This window comes from Notolabrus celidotus, chromosome 9, assembly GCF_009762535.1.
Source record: "Notolabrus celidotus isolate fNotCel1 chromosome 9, fNotCel1.pri, whole genome shotgun sequence".
Lineage (NCBI taxonomy): Eukaryota > Metazoa > Chordata > Actinopteri > Labriformes > Labridae > Notolabrus > Notolabrus celidotus.
The window spans coordinates 1,678,121-1,705,375 of record NC_048280.1 but is presented as its reverse complement, the minus strand read 5'-3'; the positions used below and the strand labels follow the sequence as shown (position 1 = coordinate 1,705,375).

Below are 27,255 nucleotides of genomic sequence, written 5' to 3'. Positions count from 1 at the left end.
CAGGGCCTCAGTAGGCAGCGGTTAGGGATCAGACTTTATTTATCATCGTTACCTTTGTTCACACCACATCCAGAAACTGCAGGAGGAAGAACTGAGTCTGTTAGAAACATCCCATCATTTATCATCACGGTTATTGAAAGTTCAATGACTCTTGTGTTAGTGTTTATTATGTTTCCTGTCACCTTTCCTCATTGGTCCACAGAACTGTCAGTCATGGCGTTGATGATGGAAGCAGATTATGGCCACTGATTTGTTCTTTCATCTCAGAATTCTGGGTTTCAGAACAAAGTCATGATTCTAGAACCAAAGTCATGATTCTAGAACCAAAGTCATAATTCTAGAATCAAAGCCTGAATTCTAGAATCAAAGGCAGAATTCTAGAATCAAAAGCAGAATTCTAGAATCAAAGTCATAATTCTAGAATCAAAGCCTGAATTCTAGAATCAAAGGCAGAATTCTAGAATCAAAAGCAGAATTCTAGAATCAAAGTCATAATTCTAGAATCAAAGCCTGAATTCTAGAATCAAAGCCGGAATTCTAGAATCAAAGGCAGAATTCTGGAATCAAAAGCAGAATTCTAGAATCAAAGGCAGAATTCTGGAATCAAATGCAGAATTCTGGAATCAAAGTCAGAATTCTGGAATCAAAAGCAGAATTCTAGAATCAAAGGGAGAATTCTGGAATCAAAAGCAGAATTCTGGAATCAAAGGCAGAATTCTAGAATCAAAGGCAGAATTCTAGAATCAAAGAGAGAATTCTGGAATCAAAGGCAGAATTCTAGAATCAAAGAGAGAATTCTGGAATCAAAAGCAGAATTCTGGAATCAAAGGCAGAATTCTAGAATCAAAGAGAGAATTCTGGAATCAAAAGCAGAATTCTGGAATCAAAGGCAGAATTCTAGGATCAAAGGGAGAATTCTGGAATCAATGGAGGAATTCTGAAATCAAAGTCAGAATTCTAGAATCAAAAGCAGAATTCTAGAATCAAAGTCAGAATTCTAGAATCAAAAGCAGAATTCCAGGATCAAAGTCAGAATTCTAGAATCAAAGTCAGAATTCTAGATCTCAGAATTACAAATGAAAAGTCAAAATTCTGAAAAAAGTCAGATCCCCAAAAAATTTGAATTTGCCCCTCCCCTCTTTTCTACTTTTAGCTCTTTTTTAGCATCAAATTGTTGATTCAGACCAAACTAGTCAGACGAATGAACACTGTGACATAAATCAGCATGATAAGAAGTAACTTATATGTTTGAGAAACTTTCATGTGACATGAGTTTGCCGTCTCCATGTTCAGGTTTAATGTCTCAAACAGAACCTTTAATTTCTTCTCTGGGTTCATTCTGCAGCAGACGTAAGTTTGGTTTAATCGGTGTGGCTGCAGAGCGTCGGGTTGACCTCAGCCTCTCTGACCTCGACGTACTCCCACACATCGTGTTTGTGAGTTTATATTTGCTTCACAGGCTGTCGACACGTCAACCTCAGAATAACAGAGCCTCTCTGTCCCCACTGGACCTTCATCTCAAAAATATTTCCACTTTAAAGGACGAAGCATCAAAAATATATCAAAAAGAGTAAATAATTAAATAAAAGAAGTGGAACTTTCAGAGTGGAGGTTTCAGGAATAAAAGCCTGTTTGTTTGTGCAGCACTTATTCAGAGTGTTCTGGTCAGTCTGATGTGTAATCGCTGCCTTTTAACTGCATTAATATTTCACCTGCTGGTTAATATTTCATCAGCTGATTGCTCTTATTCTGAATTAAACGCTCAGACGTCTGATTGGACCGATGACTGAAGTCAGTCCAGGAGTCTGGACGAGAGAAATTTCCCACAAATGAGTGATAATTGAGGAATGGTTAATCAGACGTCGTTCATCATTTATTGATAACAGCTGCTCGTGTGTTTTCTGGCTGCTGATTCTTTAATGTGATGAAAGTTACGACTGTTTGAATCTCTGATCCCTGAATTTACAAACTGACACATTTAATATGAAACCAGTGAGAGAGTCCAAACCCACACGTCTGTGATCCAGACATTCAAAACTCTGAGACAAGTCTGACTCAAAAACAACCTGAACTTACTCGAGTCTGAAGACCGGTGTCTTTGAGGGTCCCATTTGTCTTTTGCAGCACTTTCCTGACGTTGAATTTGCCTTCTGCGTGTGAATGAGTTTGCATTGTCTCTGTCTTTGCATCACGTTGCTCTAAAGAGGATCCATTAGGCGGTGGTGTAGGGCTGGGCGATAATTCGATGACGGTAATTATCAGGATATAATTTTTCTCAATATAAATATAAAATATTTTGATAAAAATTCGATATAAAGGGGCTTAAAGACGTTCAGAGCTGAATGTAAACACAGCTGAGACGAGGGACAGTGAGTGGTTCGTCTGACACTGTGCTGACTCTGCTTTAACTATTAACTTCATACACTTCATTAAATACACTTTCAGGATGAAGGTGAAGGAAGAGCAGAGACAACTCCTGCTGTCGAACACGTTTAATGTCCACCGCGACCGTAGGACAACTGAGCACCGAAAGAGCGTGATGCATTCACTGCACTGTGGGAAACAACATTACTCTGCCTGTAACCCTTAGTAATCTTAAAGGTGACATATCACGCTTTTTTCATCAACATATATTGGTCTAAGAGGTCCCCAAAACATGTCTTTAAAGTTTATGCTCAAAAAAACTCTTTGAAATCAGATTTTGGTCTGCCTGAAAAACCCCTCTTCTTCAGTCCTCCTCAGAACAGGCTGTTTTCTCTCTGACCACGCCCCCTCAGGAAGTGGGTGTGGCCTCAGCTCTCCAGCACGTTGATCTAATGTTTACATGTTGGCTGAATATACACGGCTGCTCACAGACCCGCGTTACTTCAACCCTCTGAATCTGATCCAGAATCTGATCCTGACGGAGAGGCGCCTGCAGCAGGACCTTTCTGAACCATTGGTCACAGATTTAGTGTTTCTTGTTGTTTTATTTGTCAGTATGTCGACGTGTGTCTTGGTACACAGCTACAGCTACAGCTACAGCTACAGCTACAGCTACAGCTACAGCTACAGCTACAGCTACAGCTACAGCTACAGCTACAGCTACAGCTACAGCTACACTTATTAAGACAGCCTACAACTAGCATGCCTCCCTCCTAAGCTCCTTGTTAGCACACATGTGTGCAGGTAATGAAAAACAGAGGAGGGGTTGAGTTGTATTTTATACAGTCTATGGGCTGAACAAGCTCCGAGCTCTGACTTCCTGTTACAGACCGGATGGCGTTGTGACGTATGAAAAACACTGAAAACTGAAACGGCTGGTTTCAGCACACATTTACAGAAAGGTGGAGAAATCAGAACAGGGGCAGAATGGATTCTTTTCATGTTCAGGGGGTTTGTAGACAGGGACACAGATTTCCGGTCCATTAAAAAGTCCATTCTGCATGATATGTCACCTTTAAAGGGGAGAGCTCAACTCAAAACAATACTCTATAAACCGATACACAGGATACAATTTGACACATATTTGTTGCAAATGTAAATCAAATTATGGAAATAACCTCAACCTGAGAAAAATAAGAATCTACAAACTAAAACTTCACAAAAATCTAATTTAACATTTAAGACCTGCTTCCTGTTAGCACCGTCAGAAATGATGGATTCAAGAAGTTCATCAGAAACTAAATCCAGATACAAACAAACAAATCTCCTGCATGTCTTCCCCCACTCCCTACTCCCCACGTTTCCTGTCTGTCTTCGGCTGTCCGATATAATAAAGGCAAAAAAGCCCCAAAATATAACTTTCACTCAGGAGCAAAAATATGCATTTCAATTTTAATGAAATAATGATTTGATATTTATCTTGATAATTATCGACATGGACTGAAATGAAATATTTTAGCATGACATCATTTTCCATATCGCCCAGCCCTACGTTGGCGGATCCGTTAGCCTTGTTGACCACCGTACAGAACCCTCTGTCCAAGCAAAGTCAAGACCAAAACATGGGAGCAACACCTCAGGACTGGAGCTCACTGTTATCCATATTTAACACCAAAGTAAACAAAAACAACAAGAGTGAGGTTATTACCAATCAATGTCATATTTATTTAAAAGTTAAAAAAAACCTTAAACAGAACAGCTACAGACATTAAGAACCACCAAACGCCTCCTCTGTATCTCTGTCTGAATCAGAGACTGGAATTAAGAAGTGGATGAAGCCACTGAGACGTCCTCTATTGGTTCACCAACTGCCAATTTGAAGCCGCCATTTTGTTTTTGGGACCATTTTTGGGACCGTAGTAGGATCAGAGAAAAGGAGGTACCTGATGGTGATCTGTCAATCGAAGGTAACCACGCCTTAAAGATACCTGCTGCTGTATCGTCTGTTTCACTTTAAGAGGAAAATGTTGACTGAGGTTATAAATCAAGGAACAAGTAGAGCGGTTTCCTCAGACTTCTGGCTCCCATGGTCAGAATGTTTGGGGTGCCCCGCAGGAATCCAGGGTGAGCTGATGTTGACGTTTATTTCCTGTGAGCGCAGCAGCTTCATACTCTTCTCTGCTCGCAGGGAGCATTTATTTAAAGAAGCAAAAAACTGTCATCACAGCGTCGGACTCTCTTTAGCTTGCCACTTTGGATAACAGCATGACATGGGGACCTCCACAGTGTCCATTTATGCTTCGTCTTGACTTCAGGGTCTCCCGGACCTCACTGAACCGGTCATCAGGGACACACGTTAGAGAGCAACTCAGGAAAACTTCAGGAGCTGTCGTAGAATATCTGTGAAACTCTCAGGAGTGTGAGACTTGACATTCTGATTTCTTGTTCCTTCATCATTTATAAAATACAGAGTGATTCTGATTTTGGGAGATGATCACGTCAGGACCAAAGTGTTCCTCTTCCATTCGTCTTTGTTTCAGATCTCAGTGTGTTCAACGAATCACGCCACTTTCCCTCCTTCTCAGTGTTTCAGTGTGACGTTACTTCCTTTTCCCCCGATCACAGCGGATAACGTGTCTCCTTAAGTCTTGAGCAGCGCCCATATATGGTAGCAGGAACTCTTAGCCCAGAGTTCCTGCAGCGACTGGAAGTCTTATCATTTTTTTATTGCTGATAATCAAAACCTCTTTGTCCTGCGCGTCGTCCAGCAGGACCGCGGCCTCCTCAGCGGGGGAGCGGTTCGTTGTGGGTCAGGATGTGGGGCAGCAGAGGCGGGGCCGGGTGGTGGTGGTGATGGGGGTGATGGTGGGCGTGGTTTCTGTACAGGTACATGTCCAGTGTGGGCGGGGCAGGAGGGTACAGGAAGTGAGTGGGAAGGAACATCCGGCCGGCTTCGGCAAGGAACTCCAGACCGACGGCCGACTGACGCTTCCACTTCGTCCTGACGGAGGAAACACAACGTTAGTATTTATTTACATCGTTAAAGTCACAAACCTTTACTTTAACATTTTATCCTCATTTAAAGGTGACATATCACGCTTTTTTCATCAACATATATTGGTCTAAGAGGTCCCCAAAACATGTCTTTAAAGTTTATGCTCAAAAAAACACTTTGAAATCAGATTTTGGTCTGCCTGAAAAACCCTCTTCTTCAGCCCTCCTCAGAACGGTCTGTTTTCTCTCTGACCACGCCCCCTCAGGAAGTGGGTGTGGCCTCGGCTGTCCAGCACGTTGATCTAATGTTTACATGTTGGCTGAACATACACGGCTGCTCACAGACCCGCGTTACTTCAACCCTCTGAATCTGATCCAGAATCTGATCCTGACGGAGAGGCGCCTGCAGCAGGACCTTTCTGAACCATTGGTCATAGATTTAGTGTTTCTTGTTGTTTTATTTGTCAGTATGTCGACGTGTGTCTTGGTACAAAGCTACCAACATGTAGCTATGTGGCTATGCTAACTAGCGCTAGCACTTATCCATGATAAATAAAAATCATCCACTAGATCTTCAAATCTGCAGACGTGGGGAGTAAAACCGACCTTTGTGTTTATTAAGACAGCCTACAACTAGCATGCCTCCCTCCTAAGCTCCTTGTTAGCACACGTGTGCAGGGAATGAAAAACGGAGGAGGGGTTGAGTTGTATTTTATACAGTCTATGGGCTGAACAAGCTCCGAGCTCTGACTTCCTGTTACAGACCGGATGGCGTTGTGACGTATGAAAAACACTGAAAACTGAAACGGCTGGTTTCAGCACACATTTACAGAAAGGTGGAGAAATCAGAACAGGGGCAGAATGGATTCTTTTCATGTTCAGGGGGTTTGTAGACAGGGACACATATTTCAGTTAGAGAACCATTAAAAAGTCCATTCTGCATGATATGTCACCTTTAAAGGGTGACTATGAATACAGTTCTTCTCATTGTAAAAACACTAACTGTGGAGCTGATGGTTAATAATCTAGACCAGCAGCCAATCACAGAGCAGGGTTCTCTGCGGTCAGGGAACAATAAAAATAAATCAATAAATAAAAAATCAGCATCTCCCCGCTCTCCGTGCTCTCTGCGATTCTGCACTAAAAGCTCCAGATTTGTTTCTGCATTAAATATTGATCATTAATTACCACACACGCTGCTGAATTAATAATAACAGTGTTTATTATTAATCCAGAAATGTCTCACATGTGTCCGTCTGCAGTGATACCGGGCACAGACGGACAAAGGGACGGAGGGATGAAGGGAACTCCTCTCTCTTACTTTTTTTTTTGCATTAGGTCGTTTTGTTTGTACATTTCTATTTGATATAACACACTTCCTTTGCGACTAAGTCCTTCATATAAAAATAATACAATTGTTTATTTGGAAGGTTTCATGTGAGGCTGTTTCCACTAAAAGAGCTCATGTGTTGTGTCAGAACCACAGAGACACAAACGGCTGCAGGAGAGGAAAATGGCTCCAACGTAATGAAAGACCTGCAAAAAAAACAACTCAAACTTCTAAAAATAGAGATTATAACCAGTGTTGGGAATAACGGCGTTAAAAATAACGGCGTTAGTAACGCCGTTATTTTTTTCCAGTAACGGGTGATCTAATTAATTACTATTTCAAACGTTACAACACCGCTACCGTTACCGACAGAGAAATGTGGCGCGTTATTATGCACTGAAATCTAACAGCTCTCATCCGACCTGGCTCGCTCAGCCAGGCACAGGACAGGAGCTGCAAATAAAATGTTTGTTGGCTGTCTTTCTTTGGTGAGGGGGAGGGCTGACAGACACATAAGTAATGATGATTGGCTAAAGGTAGAGTACAATTTCACGTTAAGCCAATCAGTGCCAGAGTTCAGGTAGGTGGGTGTTGTTGTTTAAACCTCAACGCGCCGCCGCAAACAGCCGCACAAGAGAACTAGATGCAATAATGACGAGTCCGGAGCGGTCTGTCCCGATAAAATTGGCATTCACAGGATGGAAGTACAGGCACTACTTCAACATCATCGATATAAAAGGCAAGAATATACATGTTAAGTGCACATTATGTCCCCGAGCGAAGTGTTTGTCCGCGTCCGTTCAGAGTAACTCCAATCTCATGAAGCACCTCTCAACGGCACACGCCACTACGAAGCTACTAGCCAAAAACACAGATAACGCCGTTGATGGTGCCGGCGCTGCTAGTGCATGTTATTGTTGAAACTTTTAGTAGTGAAGATAATACTTGAATTACGGCCTACAGTATGTCTACCAGTTGTGGTTTGAGGTCCAATAAATATTAAGTTAAATGAAGTACCCGTCTATGCTGTTCTACTCTATGCAACTGGCCCGTGAAACCCACTCAAAAATCTAAATTAATTTACATATTTGAAGGTTTTTCAAAAAAAGTAACGCAATAATTACTTTCCCAGGTAACTAATTACATTCATGAAGGAGTAATTCAGTTACTAATTCAATTACTTTTTGGGGAAAGTAACTAGTAACTATGACTAACTACTTTTTTAAAGTATTTTGCCCAACACTGATTATAACTATCACAGAGACAAACAAACACATGCAAACATTCAAACAAAGACACAAAACTACAAAGAGACTAAATGCTGCTCACTACGGCTGTCCAAGTGACCTTTTTTAATCTCTGAATTTTTATAGTTAATCATAATAAATCACATTTTTTTATTCTGTTATTTTGTCCATTTTAACATTATAAAGCTATTATTGCCAGTGTCTTGACTTAGGAATCAAATGAATGTAATAAAATGAACTTAATGATCTCAGCTTGTAGTTTTACACGGCGACCTCCAGTCTGAGAAATGAGAAGCTGAAACTCGAGTTCCTCAAGTGTCCTTAAAGCAAAACACACACCCAGTCTGAGAAGTCCATCTGAACAGAAAAACTAAACATGTTTACAGTCTGGTTTTAAAGTATCTTATTAGTTTAGAGGTCAGATAATAAGAAACAACAAAATAAAATACCACAGCTATGCAGATGACACACACATTTACATCACCGTATCACCAGGGGATTATAGTCCAATACAAACACTGAGTAAATGCATCGAACAAATCAATGACTGGACGAGAGACAGAACTTTCTTCAGTTAAACAAAGAAGAAACTGAAATGATTGTTTTTGGAGGAAGAAAGGTTAAAGGTTACTGCTCAGCTCCAATCTGCACAGATGAAATGTTCAAACCAAGCCAGAAACCTTGATGTAGTCTTAGACTCAGACCTTAATTTCAGCAGCCACATTAAGACAATTACAAAGTCCGCCTACTATCACCTTCAGAATATATCAAGGATTAAAGGACTCATGTCTCAGCAGGATGCAGAAAAACTCCTCCATGCATTTATCTTTAGCAGACTAGACTACTGTAACGGGGTCTTTACTGGACTCCCTAAAAAGTCCATCAGACGGCTGCAGCTCATACAGAATGCTGCTGCTCGAGTCCTAACAAGGACCAACAAAGTAGACCACATCACTCCAGTTCTTAGATCCCTACACTGGCTTCCTGTCTGTCAGAGGATAGACTTTAAAATCCTGCTGATGGTTTATAAAGACCTGAATGGTTTAGGCTGATCTGCTGTTACTGTATGAATCACCTCGACCTCTGAGGTCATCAGGTACTGGTCTGCTTTCAGTCCCTAGAGTCAGAATGAAACATGGTGAAGCAGCGTTTAGTCATTATGCTCCACATATCTGGAACACACTCCCTGAAAGCTGCAGGTCTGCTCCAACTCTCACCTCTTTTAAATCAATTAAGACTTTTTTATTTACCACTGCCTTCCTATCTTAGCTCATTTTAACTCACTTTAAATTAAAATTTTAATGTAATTTTTAATATATTTCTAATGTTCCTTTTCTTTTCTGTTTCATTATATTTGTCATTTTAATTGTGTTCTTTTATGCCTGTCTGAATGTCTCCAATGTTTTTAATGTTAAAGCACATTGAGTTGCCCTCCTGTATGAAATGCACTATACAAATAAAGCTGCCTTGCCTTGCCTTGCCTAGAGGATATGAAGTCATGAGTTTTGCATAATAAAGGGAACAGGTGGGCACACTGTAGCTGATAGCGAGGAGGCTAAAGGCCCGCCTTAACTCCACCTCTTTCATGCTAGGTCGACTCAAAGTTAGGTTGAGTCAGCATTTCCAATATGGCGACTGCAGACGATAGGCTTCAGAAACATGTCTATGTTTAACACAGTCTGTGTTTCAAAGTCTGGAGACAGGTCACAACACGCTAACCTCGGGCCGTCTTTTAGACCAGAGGTTCCCAAACTTTTTAGCACACAACCGCCAAAATATCAAAATCACCACAGACTGGAGACCCCCGTTGTCCTGAGGTGGTTACATGTTGCTCACAGCTGCATGTAAGAAGTAATAAGCAAATTTTAAAAACCTGCATATTTTAATGTGATTTATAAAAGGCTAGACCGGGTGTGGGTTTAGCCTAACGGTTTAATCCCACAAACAAGTAGTGGTTTAATTCCAGCCTGTGGCCCTTTTCCCACATGTCATTCCCCCACTCTCTCACCCAGTTTCCTGCTCTATCCCCCGTCCTCTCCTCTCTTAATAAAGGTGTTAAAGCCTAAAAAATCTACAACTTTTTTCAAGGATAGACACAGCATCATTACCCAAATAATTTTATTTGCATGGTTTTATATTAAAAAAAAACATTTTTTTGTATATATATTTACAATATTGGATAAATTATGCAATTTTAAAACAATCTAAATTCATATTGTTTTTTGGAAGGCGTCTGTCGACCCACCATAATTGTCCTGTGACCCCCACTTTGGGAACTACTGCCTTTAACACAAGTCTTTAATATTGCCAGTAAATCATCAAGCCCTGTATTGAACTTCTTCGATATGTGAGGTGGTTGCCCTCTGACCTCACCTAGCTCGTAGCGGCTAGCTCAAACTCAAACTGCTTCCATGATATTGTATTTTATTGGACACAGAGTGCAGAGTTCTTTTAAAGTTGTCAGCTGAGCCGTCCAGGAGGTTTTTTTTAAATGTGCCGTTCAGAAGCGCAGTGGTTTTGTTATTCTGCAGCAGCAGGAAGCAGGAAGACACTGCGGCTGCTTAACTACGGTCCGCCAGAGGGGACAAAATAGCACAGGATAAAACAGAAAGGCAATTAATTTTGGACAGGTGTGAATGCTGTCAGCTTTTAAAACAACCACAAGGACACAAAACACCTGGAAAGACTTTTTCAAAGACGGAAAAGACATTAGCTTAAAATAAAAAAAGAGACAAAATGAAAATAAGGAGACACAGCACAACTACAAGAGATAAGAAAACACCACAATCAATTATAAAAGGCTGCAAAGTACAAAAAAGAGACTGCAAGAGGAGTAGTTTAGAGGCCCCTTGTTGAGTAGGTCTGCATGTGGTTTTACCTTCTGTTCTGGTACCAGGTCTTGACCTGGGTGTCGCTCAGCTGCAGGGAAGCAGCCAGCTCCATGCGGTCCTGCACGCTCAGGTACTTCTGCTTCTGGAAGCTCCTCTCCAGCCTCGACAGCTGCTGGTCGCTGAAGGCCGTCCGGGCTTTACGAGGCTTCTTCAGGCGACACGAGGAGCCCGGGTCCGAGGCCTCGCCCTGCGCTAAGTGATGGACAGGTGGAGGAGAGACATGACGTCAGAGGTGGAGCTGAATGATGCTGACCTCTGAGTGTTTACAGGTGAAGTCTGTAAATCTGGTTTCTGCTTTAGAGTTTGAGCTGAAAACAAATGATGACTATAAAGATTAAAGTGAAGCTGGAGGTCAGGGGTCACATTTAATCTTATCAGTGTCAGGTTTATTCCAATCTGAGAGATTCATACCTAAAATATATTTAATCATCCTCAACACAAGATCATGAAATCAACCTTTATGAAATAAAATCAGGCTAACAGAATCAGGATTAATTGTCAGGGTTCCCACGCGTCCTGGAAAACCTGGAAAACAGTTGACCAGTTTTCCAGCACTGGAAAACACCTGGAAAATGGGAGATTGTCCTGGAAAATGATTCCAACATGACTCCGTGCGACCTGACAATGTTAAAAAAAAAAACACATCCCCATTCAACATTTTTTGTCATTCAGTTCTATTTAGGTCAATTTATGCTCTGATCCTCTGATCATTATTATTATTATTATTTATTTATTTCAGTAAGGCAGCTTCCAGATTCCTTTGCTGGCTCTTTTGTTTTTTAATTAGCTAATTTTATATTTTTTGAGAAAAGAGAAAGCTGAGATGAGAGTTTCCCATCATTGTTCCTTGGTTGCACTAATAAAGTGCTTTACATCTGTGGTTGCATTATTCTATAATTAATTTGCCATCATTTTTAAGCATGTAAGAGATGATTTCATGGATAGCCATAGACTTTCAATGTAGACTTCCACTGAGAGGAACATATTAGACTATTTAGGAACTAAATTAGGAACTAAATTTAGACTGTCACACCAGCTTGATCATCACTGAAAATGTCCTGGAAAATGATCTCTGGAAAAAGAGTGGGAACCCTGAATTGTGTAAAGATCTGATTAAAACAAATATTAATTACAGCTTTCTTTTGCCGCCATTAATATTTTCGTTTATCCAACATGACACATTTCAGATAATGTAATCCAGCAGATCTCAACAATGACACTTTATGATTAATAATTAATGAGCAGCTCCGACATTAAAACATCACATTAAATAAATACTGCGTTCAGTGCTTTATAGAGAGCTTTACATCAAATATATTAAATATTAAAGAAGAGGAAGAAATCCACTCATGTGATGCGTTAAAGACAAAAAGAGGAATAAATGGGTTTATTTCAAAGCCTGGGTAATAAAAACTAGTGATCAAATTATTAATATTAATTATTATTAGTAGTATCTGATCATTGTAATACGTACATCATTATAGACACTAAATTTTCGACTATTTAAAATCTCAAAATTCATATAATTTTATTTTCTTCTCTTTAAAACCTAAAAATCTATTTCTCATTTATTTCTCACGGCTTTTCCAAATAAAACAGATCTTTAAATTATGTGTTTGAGGCTCTAAAAACATAATTATTCTGATTTAAACCATTAATTCGTTTATTTATTTATTAAATTTAAAAATAGAAAGAACTATTTTATCTGATTTTCTATAAAATATTTCAGAAATTAATATTTTATTTTATCTCCTTTTGCTCCCACTTGGACTCACTGTGTGATTTTCTGTATTAAAGAGTAGTTTTATTTTCCTCCTCTTACCTCTGCACTCACTGTCAGAAGATGAACTGCTGGGACTTTTATCCTGAAAGTCTTCTTCCGGTCCGGACTGGAACGGCACGGGTTCAAGCTCAGGGTGTCCGGGGTTATCATAGAGCTGTCCCGGGTCAGAGTAAACCTGTCCCGGGTCAGAGTAAGGCTGACAGTCCGCTAAGATGTCCCGGATCAGAAAAGAGGATCCGACGCTGCGGGGCTGGAGCTGCTGCAGGTGACCGGACAGCAGCGCGGACTCTATCCGGGGACCGTGCTCTCTCCGCGGGGAGGGAGGCGCAGAGCAGCCGCTGCTGCTGCCCGGGCTGAGTTCCGGAGGCTCTGTCCGGCTGAGGAGCGCGCCGGGCGGCCTGAGGGAGAGCAGGGAGTCGATGTGAAACCTGGAGGCTGCTCCAAAGGCAGAAACCTCCATCGCCGAGGGGACTCAGGTGAGCTTCAGTCAGATGAGGAGGAGGAACATCACAGAGGGTAAATGTCTAGATATCCAGGTGCAGAAACATGTGGACAAACTCTAAGTATTAGTTTGAGTGTGATGTCACTTAAAAGTTAAATTTTCTTGCATTTTTAAAAAGTATTAAAAAGGTAAAAAATAAGAAAAGTGGCCAAAGGGGAAATTAAAGGTACAGAAGGAAAACTGAACCAGTAGATCCACGGAGAGAGAGGTTTGTAAGAGGTTGATATGAAGACATATAAATATATTAAACAGCCCCTCCTCCATCTGATAGCGTGTGTGTGTGTGTGTGTGTGTGTGTGTGTGTGTGTGTGTGTGTGTGTCAGAGAGAGAGAGAGAGAGAGTACAAATTGAGAAGCACACCTTGTTCCACCCTCCCACTCCTCCTTCCAGGTATTTATAGCTCAGGTTAAAGTCATGTTTAAGTCAAAGTGTCTCTTTAAGAAAATAAAAATCAATTATGACAATAAATAAAAATATCATCAGCATAAAAAAGTACGTGTAGCAGCTGTGATTGAAAAGAGGCTCCTTACTGTGACGGGTTTTTGTGAAATCACATCAAAGTCTGATTAAGTTTTTATTAAAGATAAGACGGACAAAATGTTCCAACACAGGACAATCTCTAAACCCTGGTCCTGCTCTGTAATGTGAAACCACAACCAGGTGCAAAGTAACAAATAACAATCAAGACAGGCGTCATTCACATTATGTCTCTAATAATACATTTAAAAGGGGTCACAGAGGTTTTCATTCACAGGTTTTTAAAGAGTAGAGGACCCAGTTTAGAACCCTGGGGGACTCCTCTTCTCCAGGCTGAGTTCTATCATTGATTTAGTAAAAACTTTGATGTGGATGTAATAACAACATACAGTGAAGAGCTGCTCATTAGCTTTTATTTCTGTTTACGTCTTCTGAGAGAGGCCTGGCCTGTTTCGTCCTCCGGTCAGTCCAGACTGTACGTTCCCAGACCTTGAACTCCTCTCCTGGACACAGAGTCTGACTGATGAGCCCTGAGCGCCCGGAGACGAGCGTCTTGGTCCCTGAAGGTATCAAGAGCCGGAGCGACCTGAGAGAGAATGATGAAGAGGAAGATGGTCAAAGCTGTTAAATGAACATCTGTGTGAGCTGTAGAACATGGGCAGAGAGCTGTTCTGTGTTATCACCAGCAGAGGGCAGTAAAGGGTCCGTCTTTAAAAACGACGTCATCGTACAGTTGTGTTTTTGTTTACTTCTTACAATATCTAGCAGCTACAGCGCCTCCCAAACACTGTGTAGAGCTGTGTTTGTGTCTACTTAATGAACGCTGGTCCTTTTTTAACTCTGTTTTTGGTCTCCACCAGCGCATAGTTCTTTAAAGCAGACTTCTTTTCTCCAATACACCTGCTGCCCTTCAGAAATAACGCAGGTTCCTGACACCTCAGCTTTGGTGTCACTTTTCAGATGATGAAGCTGAGTCCATTTCTTATACATATATATAAAGTTATATTTTTGGCCTTTTTGCCTTTAACGGACAGGACAGCTGAAGAGAGACAGGAAATGTGGGGAGTAGTGAGCGGGGGAGGACATGCAGGAAATGGTCGACCGGTCGGGAATCGAACCGGCGATCTCTGCGATGAGGACTGTAGCCTCTGTATGTGGGGCGCTTAGACCGCTAGCCCACCAGCGCCCCTTTTGTATCTATTTTACTGTGATCTCTTTCTTGTACGTCCTCTCTGTTTTTTTGTTTTTTATTTATTGTCATGCCCCTGCGTTGCCTCTTCGCCCAGGTCGTTATGGTAAATGAGAATTGGTTCTTAATTGACTTACTTGGTAAAATAAATGTTATATAAAAAAATTAAATTTCTTAAAGCTGCTGTGAGGAACTTTTGATTTATATCAATTTTGGCGCCCCATTGTGGACAAAGTGATACCTCTTATCTCTTGTTCTGTACATGCATAATTAGTGTTTTCAACAAAAACCTCACCCTGCTGTCTTTTAACAGCCAGATGTATCACTCAATGTGATTATTTGCCATGAAAACAGACGAAAAAGGATGTTTTTCAAGCCAAATGTCAATCATGTGGTCTGACACCTACCCCCTCTGAGTGGTTTAAGGCATTAAAAATGACAACAGAGAAGGTATCAGTGTTGTTGTTTATGGTTTTGTTTGCTTTTGAAGGTCATAAAGAGGCATCAGTGTTGGTTTCAGTCTGTGTCTCAGCTGGTGAAAAACTCCACATAGTGCCTTTAAAGAACCACTTTGACTCGAACATGACTTCTACCTGAGCTATAAAAACAAAAAAGGAAAAGTAGGAGAGAGGAGAGAGGTGTGTTTCTTCATTTGTAGACTGTAGCTCTGTTTTTGGTCTCCACCAGAGTCTGATGGACAAATCTCTTTCTTCAGCCTCTAAATACTTCTTTAAGTCCACTTTATGTTTTCTCGTCTCTGTTTCTATTTGCTGTTTGCCAACGATCCAGAAGTCTTGAGTGACGTTTTTCGCCTTTTTGATGAATAAAATCTGAGATTCCAGAAGAGAAACGTGCCGTGGAAATTAAATCACACATGCTAAAGAAGTCTGTGAAATCTCCTTTAGTGCTGCAACTTTATAAACATTTAATATTCTGAACAAAGAAAAATATCACAGATAGAAATTTTAACTAAGATTATGTTTTAGCACAAACCAGTTCTGCTTAGAGCTCCCCCTGGTGGCCTGGAGGATATCCGATGTGATGGCTGGTTAAGCAAACTTTTTTTCGGTTGTGCTTCTGACTGAGCGTCTTTCTGTATTTGCAGCTGTTGATGCATTCTTTGGCTCTCTGCAGCATTAGTTTAACATTTGAAACACATTTTCACAGTATTTTTGATTCCGTCTCTCTGAATGTTCGTACACACGTGAAAATCTCTTGTGTGTTGGCTCCACTTCAGAGGAGGACATAAAAGACGAAATATAAAAAGATATAAAGGGTTAAATAGAATATTGACAGCAAGTATTATAAAAAATAATAAAGGAGCAATACAGACAGATTTGTACATCTTAAAAATATGTAGATAGAAACTACATAACTATAACAATAACTGTTGTTTTTCCAAATCTGTGGAAATGTTTCAGGTCATCAGAGTTGTCGTCAACCAATGAAGGAATGTTTCAATAAAATCCACATATCAGCTTAAAGAGCTCGACTCTCAGAGGTTCAGAGATAGAGGCAGTTCTCTGAGTTATCACACAGTCAGAGTGATGATTACCTGAGTGAAGCGGGGCAGTTTGAACGGAGTCTGAGTGACGGGCAGAGGTCTGCTCCTCCTCAGCAGGCTGGTCCTGTTGTCCTGAATATAATTTGATAATTTCTGCACAAAAACACACACATACACACACACACACACACACACACACACACACACACACACACACACAGACACTCACACACACAGATATGTTTATTAGAACATGTATTGACTTTGACTCTGTAACTTGAAAACAAAGGTCCTATAAGGTTCCCTATAAAAAAGTCAAATCCTAAAATGTCTCCTTATCAACAGACATAGTGGAGTCCCAAAACTGAGTCCCAAGACTGGTATCTAATCAAACACACACACACACACACACACACACACACACACACACACACACACACACACAAACACAGAGTGAGGTGTGGGAACTTGTTGGGACCTGAATCAAATCAGGTCCCCATGCACAGTTGAGTCCCCAGAATGTCACCTTGTCAGACTCTCTCTCTCTCTCTCTCTCTCTCTCTCTCTCTCTCTCTCTCTCTCTCTCTCTCTCTCTCACCCTTTGCACCTTCTGCATCTTCTGCTGGTGGTTGTAGTTCTGACTCCTGATCATCTGCTTGTCCAGCCAGTCCCGGCCGTACTGATGACACAGGAGGTCCGCCAGAGGAGACGGCGGCCTGATGGACAGATCGCGTTATCAACACCAGCCAATCACAGATCAATAATCAGCTAAGCGGATGACCCTCTGACCTGTTGGTGACTCCAAATGTGATGTCAGGCACGGCTGGGCGCCGCAGGGCCACGCTGTTTTTGGGTTTGGGGTTGCGGTTTTGGCTCATGGCCTCGCCCCTCTGAGCTCTGAACTGACTCATCTCTTTGGACGTCACCAGACCAGACTTCACCGCGTCCCGGTTCAGAGACACAAAGTCAGGAGCGAGAGACAGATGAGGAGCGGAGTCTCCGCGGCTCGGTTGAACCTTCCAATCAGACAGAACTGAGAACACACAGGGACAAAGTTCAGAGACTTCAACTCCCAGCAGGCAACACTGCAGCAGTAAGAGGGAGACAACGTTTATGCATACTCAACTTTTAAAGAGTTATTCCAGAATAAAAGTTTGTTTTAGTTCAAAATATTTAAATACAAGTTTCTACCACAGACTGTTAAATAAATGGTTTCGACAGCAGGAACCAGGGTCTAAATTTAGTTCCGGGGTAGGTTAATCTCCCCCTGAAAAGCCCCTGCTTGGGAGTTGTACTTTTCAAAAGTCCAGGAACTTTGGGGGCGGGGCCTTCAATGCTGAGTGTTTCTGATTGGTAGATTACCCACCGTGTTTTATTTCACCCTCTGTCCACAGTAACATCACACACACCTGTGTTTAATACCTCCTGAACATCGGTATTCTCTGAGCCTGATAGTGTGAATGCGTCTCGGTCAGCTCCCGGTGTTCCGGTTTTAAAAGAGACCCTGTAAACTGGAGACCTTCAGCTGAACGTGTCAGTGTTTGTGGAGTTTACACAGCTGTTGAAACACAGAGGGAGTTCCTGGGAATGCAAACTAGTTTAGTTTTTATTCTCATAATATCCTCATCAGATATTTAATGATCATCTTATGACGTTTATGAGGGATGCATCTGGCTGAGTCTCCAGTTAACTGTTTAAACCAAAACACCGGCCGTGTTCATGTTCTTCTGTTTTGGAGCACAATTTCAAATTTGAGGAAAATTTACTTTTTGACAGGAACCGGGTCAACTTTTTTGTCAAAATTTGTATTTTTCTTGTCAAATTTTTCTTGTCAAATTTTTCTTGTCAAATTTTTCTTGTCAAATTTTTCTTGTCAAATTTTTCTTGTCAAATTTTTCTTGTCAAATTTTTTTTCAAACTGAAAAAAAAAAAAGAATCCAATTTTTTTTATTTTTTTTTTTTTCGATTTAAAAAAAAAAAATTCAAATTTTTATTTATTTATTTATTTTTTCGATTTAAAAAAAAAAAAATTCAAATTTTTTTTTTTTTCAAATTTTTGGGTCATCTTTTTTTTTTTCAATATTTTTTTTCAAATTTTTCCGAAAAACCATTCAGTCATTGTTTATTCCATCTGTGATTCTCTTGATTTCTCTTTCTTTCATTAGTTTTTATTTGTTCTATCTTTTTGTATGTGTGTGTACTTTTCAAAAGAAGAAGCTGTGATTCTCTTGATTTAGCAGCTTGTAACAGTAGTCTTCTCTCAGCCCACCGTGAATGCGTCTCTCCTCCCGGTGTTCCGGTTTTAAAAGTGACCCTGTAAACTGGAGACCTTCAGCTGAACGTGTCAGTGTTTGTGGAGTTTACACAGCTGTTGAAACACAGAGGGAGTTCCTGGGAATGCAAACTAGTTTAGTTTTTATTAAGATTTCAAAATATCCTCATCAGATATTTAATGATCATCTTAAGATGTTTATGAGGGATGCATCCGGCTGAGAGTCTCCAGTTAACAGGGTCGCACTTTAAACTGAAACACCGGTCAATCTCAGCTATAGCTTTTAAAATTGCTTTAAGTCGAGCGTTTGTGTTTAAACAGCTTTGCTACTCGCGCTTGTCTCACTCGAAGTGGCGATTCTCCAAGTCTCTGTAAGATTTACTCCAGCAGGCCGTCAACTAGATCCACAGCGTGAAGCTAAATGTCAAACTCGTCATAAATACTCTTCACATGGATCAGAGAGGTGTTAATAAAAGATATAGGAGACACATTAAATGTAAGACAACAATTTAAAAAGAGACCGAAGAACAGGAAGGTAAAAATAAATAAGAGAACAACAGAATCAACAGTTCAATAAAACTACAGACTGAGTGACAGACGAGAATAAAACCAAGAGAAATCTGAAGCTGTGATTTAAAATAACTTCAGAACAAAGTCTCAGTTTGTCTCAGATTGTGGATCACTAAAAACTAAAGACCTGATCTCAGACCATCAGAGAGTCTGAGCGCTTCAGAGCGGAGCATCAGATTAGAAACAAACACTTCAGTGATCCAGAAAACAACGACAAGCAAGACCGTCCTCGCAAACCTGGAGCTGTGTGTGTGTGTGTGTGTGTGTGTGTGTGTGTGTGTGTGTGTGTGTGTGTGTGTGTGTGTGTGTGTGTGTGTGTGTGAAAGTGTGAGAGAGAGAGAGAGAGAGAGAGAGAGTGACAGCAGTGATTTGTTGCCTGAAGGCATGTTTATTTCATGCAAACACACTGTGACAGATGACCGCTGCCAAACCTCACACACACACATACACACACACGCACACACACACACACACACACACACACACACACACACACACACACACACACACCCGTCTTGTTCTGTGGTCTCCTATGTTTACAGCCAACAGTATGTTCGTGTCATGTCTGCAGGTCACACAATGCTAAGAAGAGCGAGCACAGAGGCTCCGCCCACATCCTTCAGTGGATTCATGGCGGTGATGTCATCGTAACGAACCTGATTAACGTTCATATGATGCAGTAAATGTATTATAAGCGTTATATAGGATGTGTTTGGATTCATATCTCTGACATTTATATAGTAAACATGCTACAAATAATGCCAAATACGTACTTTATGAAAAGACTCAAATATGAAGCAGTAGACCTGTTATCTGGTTCTTGATTCTGATTGGTCAGAACCCCGAAACAACAACGATTTAGCCGCAATGAGGTCACACACGCAGTGTTGGGCAGTAACGCGTTACTAATAACGCGTTACTAATAACGCGTTACTGTAACGCCGTTACTTTTGACAGTAACTTATACTCTAACGCATTACTTTTTAAAATAAATGAACTCAGTTACCGTTACAACATCGTGCGTTTGTCCGTTACTTTAAATTAATTCATTGTTGGCTAGCTGCAGTGTACTTCTTCCTGTTTACAGTGGCAATGCATTGTGGGATTGCTGGGTGCCATGCCAACCGCTGTAAAACAAAAGAAGAAGACGCGTGTGGGCGTGTTTCCGTTTAATAACATGTGCGGCAGTCATGGAGAGTAAAGGCGAAAGCAAGACGAGTTTCTCAAAGTGGAAATACGCTCATTATTTCATATTTTCATACTTAAGCTGTGAAGGAACATTTTTAAGGGCTAAACACAACAGCTTTTATGATGCTGAAGCCACTTTATTTTTTTATCTTTGATTCTGAATAATATATTCAGACTGTTTTGTTTTATTTATTTCAGAAATCCTTGTGATATTGTCAGTTGTTGCTGGTCTGACTTAAATAAAGTAGCATTTAAAAATTACTTTGAGGTTGAGTCAGGTCTGTGTTTGCATTGATCATAATGCTGAGCAAAGTTTAGCGATGTGCATGCAAATGAATAGAAACTGTAAAGATGATCAATAGTGTATTATGTTCCATACAGCACTGAAATGAAGCTGGTAGTGCATAAATAGGAGCATTAAAGAATGTTCTTATTATAAAGTAACTAAAAAGTTACTTTTAACAGTAATTCATTACTTTTTGGTGTAAGTAAATAACAGAGTAATTTAGTTACTTTTTGAATAAAGTAACTAGTAACTGTAACTAGTTACTATTTTTCAGTAACTTGCACAACACTGCACACACGTCATAACAAAATCAGTTAAAGGGACACTGCCACATTTTACCTCTGCCTGTTGACCATGTGGCAAAACATTTGGTCTCCATTAGCATTCTAAATCAGTAAACATCATGGGCCTGATCCACTAAGATCCCAAATAACCAGCGCTAATTTGCGTGTGCAAATAATAATTTTGCACGTGTTTTTTCTGGGCGTGTTGCGGGTGATCTACTAAGACTGCATGCACAAATGATAACGAGTGCAAAAGTGGTGCGGACCGCCCTATTTTATGAGGATTTTGCGTGTGCTATCGGCTGTCACCATGGAGAGTTTGAGAGAGCAGAGTGGTCTTAAGCGATAAATGAAGTTTGAAGACATGGAGTTGGAGATCTTTGTGGAGGAGGGAAATAAACACATCGGTGAACTCCAGCAGAGACATCTCAGCGTTAGAAACGTGATTTGGGAGGTCATCTGTGAAAAGGTGAATGCTGTGAGAAAAAACAGAAGATCTGCAGATGAAATAAACGCTCCTACTCTACTCCAGAACACAATCAGTGTTTTGATGGAGTTTAGAGAGCAATTTGATGAGGCTTAGTCTGCCACTCTTGCTCTAGAAAAGTTAGGCGTCACTTGGATGAAGACAGTCGCCTCACTGTCCCAGGGAGCAACTTTCAGGTGAATGTTTTTAATGCCTGATATCATCATCCAGCAACTGTCCCAAAGATTCACCAGCTTAAATGGAACTGGGAACATGTTTGAGGCAATTCACCCCAACACACTGCTGCAAGCACGAGATGACTCTCTTTAAGAGTGGGCGGGGCTTACCTTCAGACACGCCCCCATCTCTGATTGAGCTGCTGCTGATTCCATAAGTGAAGTCTTCACCAGGAACCGACAGACCTCTGGACTTAGACTGACCCAGAGGGGCCTGGACACAGGAGGGAGGACAACGTCAAAACACACTGCGAGTATCAGGTGATGGTTTGTCAAAGGAGGAGAATGCCTACTCAGTTCAGAGAGTCCTTGTGTGTGAGTGTGTGTGTGTGTGTGTGTGTGTGTGTGTGTGTGGGGGAGGATTAGGAGCTCCACATTTGCCCCGGGGCCCCTCAGCATCTTAATCAGATCCTCTCCTGATGCCTCCTTCAAAGTTGTGCTGCCATCTAGTGTCCATGAGGTGATCCCACACTCAGCAGGAGACTGAACACTTCATGCTCTTGACTTTAAATCAGTGTCATCATTTATTAAAACACTGATAATGAAGAGTGAAGCTCCTTCAAAATAAAATACCACCAGCTCCTTCACAACAAAAGCCTTCCATCACAGCTGAGTACAAATCAGTCAACGTGTGAAGTACATTTTAATTACCTGGTTAATTGTGTGTGTGTGTGTGTGTGTGTAATTCACCTTTATGAGCAGCGGGTTGGTCAGCATGGAGTCTCTGACCACGCCTATTCTGGGTGAAGACATGTTTCTTCTGTGAGCGTTCATGAAATCAGCGACGGGATGGATCCTGAAAGAGGGAGGAGATCACTTTGACTTTAATACGACTGATAAATCATCTAAATAATAACAATGTGAGCCCAGAGTGAGATGACCTTTGACCTGCAGAGGCCTGCTGATTGTCCCTCAGTGTTGACGTGTGAGTCATAAAAGTAACAGCTACCGTGATTTAAAATATTTGTGAATGAATTTCAAATCAAAGTCAAACACACTTGCATTTTATTAAAACTATATTACCATGAAATAATTATTATTTGGTTATTTACACAACAAGCTGTGAAAGTAAAGGATGCTGGCCTGATGTAATGCTCTCCTTTCTGGTCTTCCAAAGAACACAATTAACAAACTGCAGTTAATTCAAAATGCAGCAGAACCAGTTTTAACGAAGACCAGAAGGAGAGCTCACAGTACGCCTGTTTTAAAGTCTTTACATTGGCTTCATGTTTGATTTTAAAATTCTTTCACTAGTTTTTAAGGCGCTGCACGGCCTCACACCAGACTACATCTCAGCTTTCAGTGTCTGAACCAGGAAGGCCTCTCAGATCCTCCGGCTCCTCTCTTCTAGCTGTTCCTCAGAGGAGAACTGAAACTACAGCCGGGACGCTCTGAGACGATGGGACAGCCTGCTGCAGGATCTGAGAGGAGCTGATAGAGATATTCAGACTTTTAAACGTGTGTTCAGTCCAAGCGGCAACCTCCGGTCTAAAAATATGAGTCCAATGTGGAAGTGTTAAAAGCTGCAGTTCATCGAGGATCCGCTTGAGGCTGGCTCCGGAAGTACCGGAAGTCACATACACATGAATGGGGAAAAGACGATCTTTGCAGCGTTAATAAACATGTTTACAGCCTGGTACAAAAGATGAGTGTAGTCTGAATAGCTAATTTCTCGATGTCCTCTCACTGTGAGGGGGGTGAACTTTTTTCTAATTCGGTAATTTAGAAGATATTGAGATTACCAGTCTTCCAATGAGAGGCACAGCTGCCTGCAGGAACACTGCAGCTGTTGGCTAGGAGGCTCAAAGCCCGCCTCTTTACGTCACACTGGCTCGACAGAAGCAATATGGCTGCCGCAGCCGATTGGTCTCAAAACAGCTCTTCAGAAACAGATGGGTGACGTCACGGATCCTACGTCCATATTTTTTACAGTCTATGGTTCAGTCTGGCTTTTATGTAGGGTTTAACATTTTTATTACTTACGGTTTACTATAATATGTAATAATATTTATATTTAGTGTTGTTTTATTATTTTATAAATGTTAACTGTTTATTTTTGTATTTGTTTTATTTATTTTTTAATGTATCTACTCAGTTTTATTGATATTTAACCTTCATTTTATTTTCAACTCTTATCCTTACCTTTTTAAAATGTATTTATTTTAACTATAAATATTCTGAAAGGAAAAAAAAACCCAACCCCTATACTAATAATCTACCTATGTGTTGTATGCTTTTGTTTTGTTTTCATATCTGTATAAGTGGATATATATGTGTATGTATATATGGATGTGTGTGTATATATGTATATATATATATATATATATATATGTTGTATATATGTATATATGTTTTCTTTTCTTTATTATTTATGATGGATGTGCAGACCAAGGTTGTGCAAGTTTTCTGTTACTGTTCTTTGTGAAAAAAAGAAAAAAACCCAATAAATATATTTAAAAAAAAAAAAAACTATAAATATTCTTAGTATTAATTTGACGCTATAACTTATTTTACTTACACATACTTTATTGTTGTTGGTGTGCATTAGTCTCTATTTTTAAATCCATTTTTTGTTTTATTAATATACATATATATGTATATACATTATATATGTATGTATGTGAATGAAAGGTGCTATATAAATACAGCTTGATTGATTGACTGATTGCTGCACAGAGATGTAAACAGTACTAAACCAAAATTATTTACAATATCAGATTATCGATCAATTTAAATCTGCTAATTGAACAACATGACAAAAATGAATATCAGAAAACTGTTTTAAAGTCATTTCAGATTAATAAAAATAAATAAATAAGAAGAAAATATAGAAATAAAATAGTATCACAGATATAAAGTAATAAAACAAAGTCCCATCCAGAAGAAATAAATCTACCAGAGTGAAAAAGACAAATATTTAACATTTAAAATATGTATAAATAAACAGTTACCTTTAAAAGCTACCTCAATAAAAAAAAAAGCTAGTTTTAGTGCAACCTTTGTTTATTAATGTAAATTAATTAAATACCGTGGCTGTGAAACTTATGTATAAAATGTGATATTTATATTCAAAGCGGTTAAAATGATCGTAAATAAATGAAATGTTATCTGAAAATCATCATTTTAAAGCCAATTTTAGCTCAAACGAACATTCCCTCTGTGTCACTGTATGATACAGATACCTGCAGTAAAGGTAAAACCACTAATAGGTGCAGTTAAATGTGATTTTAGAAATAATTTAAACCTAATTTAGTGATAAATGACAGAAAGGTACCTTCAGTGTGAGTGTCCTCTGGAGTCGAAGTGCTCTGTTACCATGGGGACAGAACGCGAACCGGTGACGTTTAACGGTCGTAAAACAAACAAACAAAAAATTGAAAAAATCAAAAAAACAAAAAAGCCATTTATGATAAAACTTTGAGTGTTTAGTTAAAGTTTTTATTTTTATTTTTTTTATTTTAATAATATTAATAAAGAGGAAGGTTCATGAACGCCTCGTGAGCGTTCGGCCTACAGGAGGCGGTAGAGAACGATGCTGCATTCAGGCCCGCTCGGAAAACAGAATGAGCTCAATATCAAAATATTTTACACCATTTTATAATAAATTAATATCTCATATTTAAAGACATTTTAACATTTTACATCAGTTTCCAACATGTGACACGTCCAGCATCAGTTGATATACTTCAGTGGTCTTCTGTGAAGCCTTCTCTTGCTCGTTCTGGCCTCACAGGTCCTTCATCCCATCAGCAATCAGACTGTTTAACACCAGCACTGCTGTGTCCCGTTAATCATCTGTTCTCATCTTTCATTGCACTACATGGAAGTTACTATGTGACTTGGCACATTTACAAATAACTACTGTATTTCAAATTTGCTTTATTGGCATGAACAAAGAGATTTTATTGCCAAAGCACATACATTCATACAATACATTATATATATTCACAACACACTACACTCATCTATATCATATATATATATATATATATATATATATATATATATATATATATATATATATATATATATATATATATATATATATATATATCATGTATCCATCTGAATCACACTGTTCTTCATACTGTGTATGTTTGTTTAATAACTTGGTGCATTTTTTATCGTGCAATAATTTACCTTATCTATTTATCAGATAGAAGTGTACATAGTGTGTCTACATCTGTAATAGTTGCCATATTTTATTTTATTTTATTTCATTTTATTTTGTTCTATTTTATTTTATTTATTTTATTTATTTTATTTATTTTATTTATTTTATTTATTTTATTTATTTTATTATATTTTACCTTGTCATTGCTATTATTATTGTTATTATATTTTTTAACTATGTTAGTACATTGTTGTATTCCCTGTCCCGTGTTGTAAGCTGCTGTAACAAAAGAATTTCCCCCAACAGGGGGGCAAATAAAGTATCTCTTATCTTATGTTATACGAAGTTGTGATCCTCGGGATCATTGAACGCAGCACGACCGTTACGTCAGTTTGTGCGTCAATCTCAACGTGACAAAGATCGTCTATTAAACACATCAGTCAGTCCACTGTGTGAGCGAGAGCGGAGCTCGGGGAGACAGTGTACCTGTTACCATAGCAACCCAAACTGTCCAGGATAAATGGTCAGTAGTTAAATATAAAATTGTTCCTTCTTTTCTTCATAAATATCGCGGGTTAACGTTCTATTCTATGAAACGTGTATCCGGTTTTCCCCATGTTGTGTTGAACCCTTCCCGGGTCTTTGTTTGACGGAGTGAGACCTCTGTCGTGTCTGTGGATCTCTGCTGTAAACACACGTAGCTGCTAGCGGAGCGGCTGCTCTCATGTCTCCCCTGATCCATCTGCCTGTTCTCGGAGGAACCCGTCCAGGTCTCTGACGGTCCCCCCCTCTCGGCGTGTCTCTCCCCGGTCTGCAGGGATGCTCCGGTTCTGGTTGAAAGCAGCGGTCGTCCTCTGGCTCGCGCCCGGGTGTCTCGGCACCGCAGCCCGGTTGTACACGGACCAGGACCCGCTGTTGATCCTGGGCAGCGGGAGCCTGAAGCCCACTGTTAGTAACTCGTCCTCGGCCTGGTTGGTCCAGTTCTTCTCCTCCTGGTGTGGACACTGTATCCAGTACTCCAGCACATGGAAGGCCCTGGCTCAGGACGTCAAAGGTACCCTAGACCGTCTGTTTGTAAACAGCAGCACCAGACTCCATTCAAACCGCAGCTACTTCTGCAGTCCTGCTCCAGCAGGGCTAAAGTGAGAAATATTAAAACACCACTTTGCATTATTTCAACTTCTAATATAACCTCCTTCAATTCGGCTTTAACACAAGCTGAAAATAATCATTAAATTAAAAGAAACTAAAGCTTTAAATCACATGACTGGAGGTTTCAGAGGTGAGTTAAACCCCCTTAAAGCAGCAGATTTATGAATGAAGTTCTGTGGCTGCTTTAAAACTAGCTTCATAACACTTAAAACCACAGGTTACAACCACACAACAAGAGAAGGAGACACGAGGAGGAGTTTTAATTTATATTGATTAATCCACAGTCTGTATTGATCTTTGAACACAGTTTGAACCCTTCTTTCGATTCAGAGCCTCTGTAAAGCACTCAATCTGCACCATGTGATTGCTTTATAACACAGTAATAGAATAGAATGTACTTTAAAGG

General features: G+C 40.0%; 2 protein-coding genes across 3 annotated transcripts; both read right to left on the bottom strand.

Annotated features, from left to right (window-relative positions):
* Positions 1–4,060: 4,060 nt before the first annotated feature.
* Positions 4,061–13,313, bottom strand: barhl1a (BarH-like homeobox 1a). The gene is made up of 3 exons (XM_034691689.1): positions 12,649–13,313; positions 10,814–11,018; positions 4,061–5,365 (listed from the first exon to the last, which is right to left on the bottom strand). Exons 1-3 carry the CDS (start codon positions 13,067–13,069, stop codon positions 5,149–5,151), a joined length of 843 nt encoding a protein of 280 aa, XP_034547580.1. The 5' UTR covers positions 13,070–13,313; the 3' UTR covers positions 4,061–5,148.
* Positions 13,314–13,979: 666 nt separating this feature from the next.
* cfap77 (cilia and flagella associated protein 77) lies at positions 13,980–25,120 on the bottom strand. Of its 2 annotated transcripts, none has more exons than XM_034691691.1 (7): positions 24,858–25,120; positions 22,274–22,379; positions 21,695–21,797; positions 17,071–17,314; positions 16,880–16,997; positions 16,333–16,434; positions 13,980–14,174 (listed from the first exon to the last, which is right to left on the bottom strand). In XM_034691691.1, the coding sequence occupies exons 2-7, from the start codon at positions 22,355–22,357 to the stop codon at positions 14,052–14,054; spliced, it is 774 nt and encodes a 257-aa protein (XP_034547582.1). In that variant the 5' UTR covers positions 22,358–22,379; positions 24,858–25,120; the 3' UTR covers positions 13,980–14,051. The 2 variants fall into 2 exon arrangements, with proteins under 2 accessions (XP_034547582.1, XP_034547581.1); XM_034691690.1 differs by having other exon boundaries at positions 16,889–16,997; positions 24,858–24,989.
* Between the last annotated feature and the right edge of the window lie 2,135 nt (positions 25,121–27,255).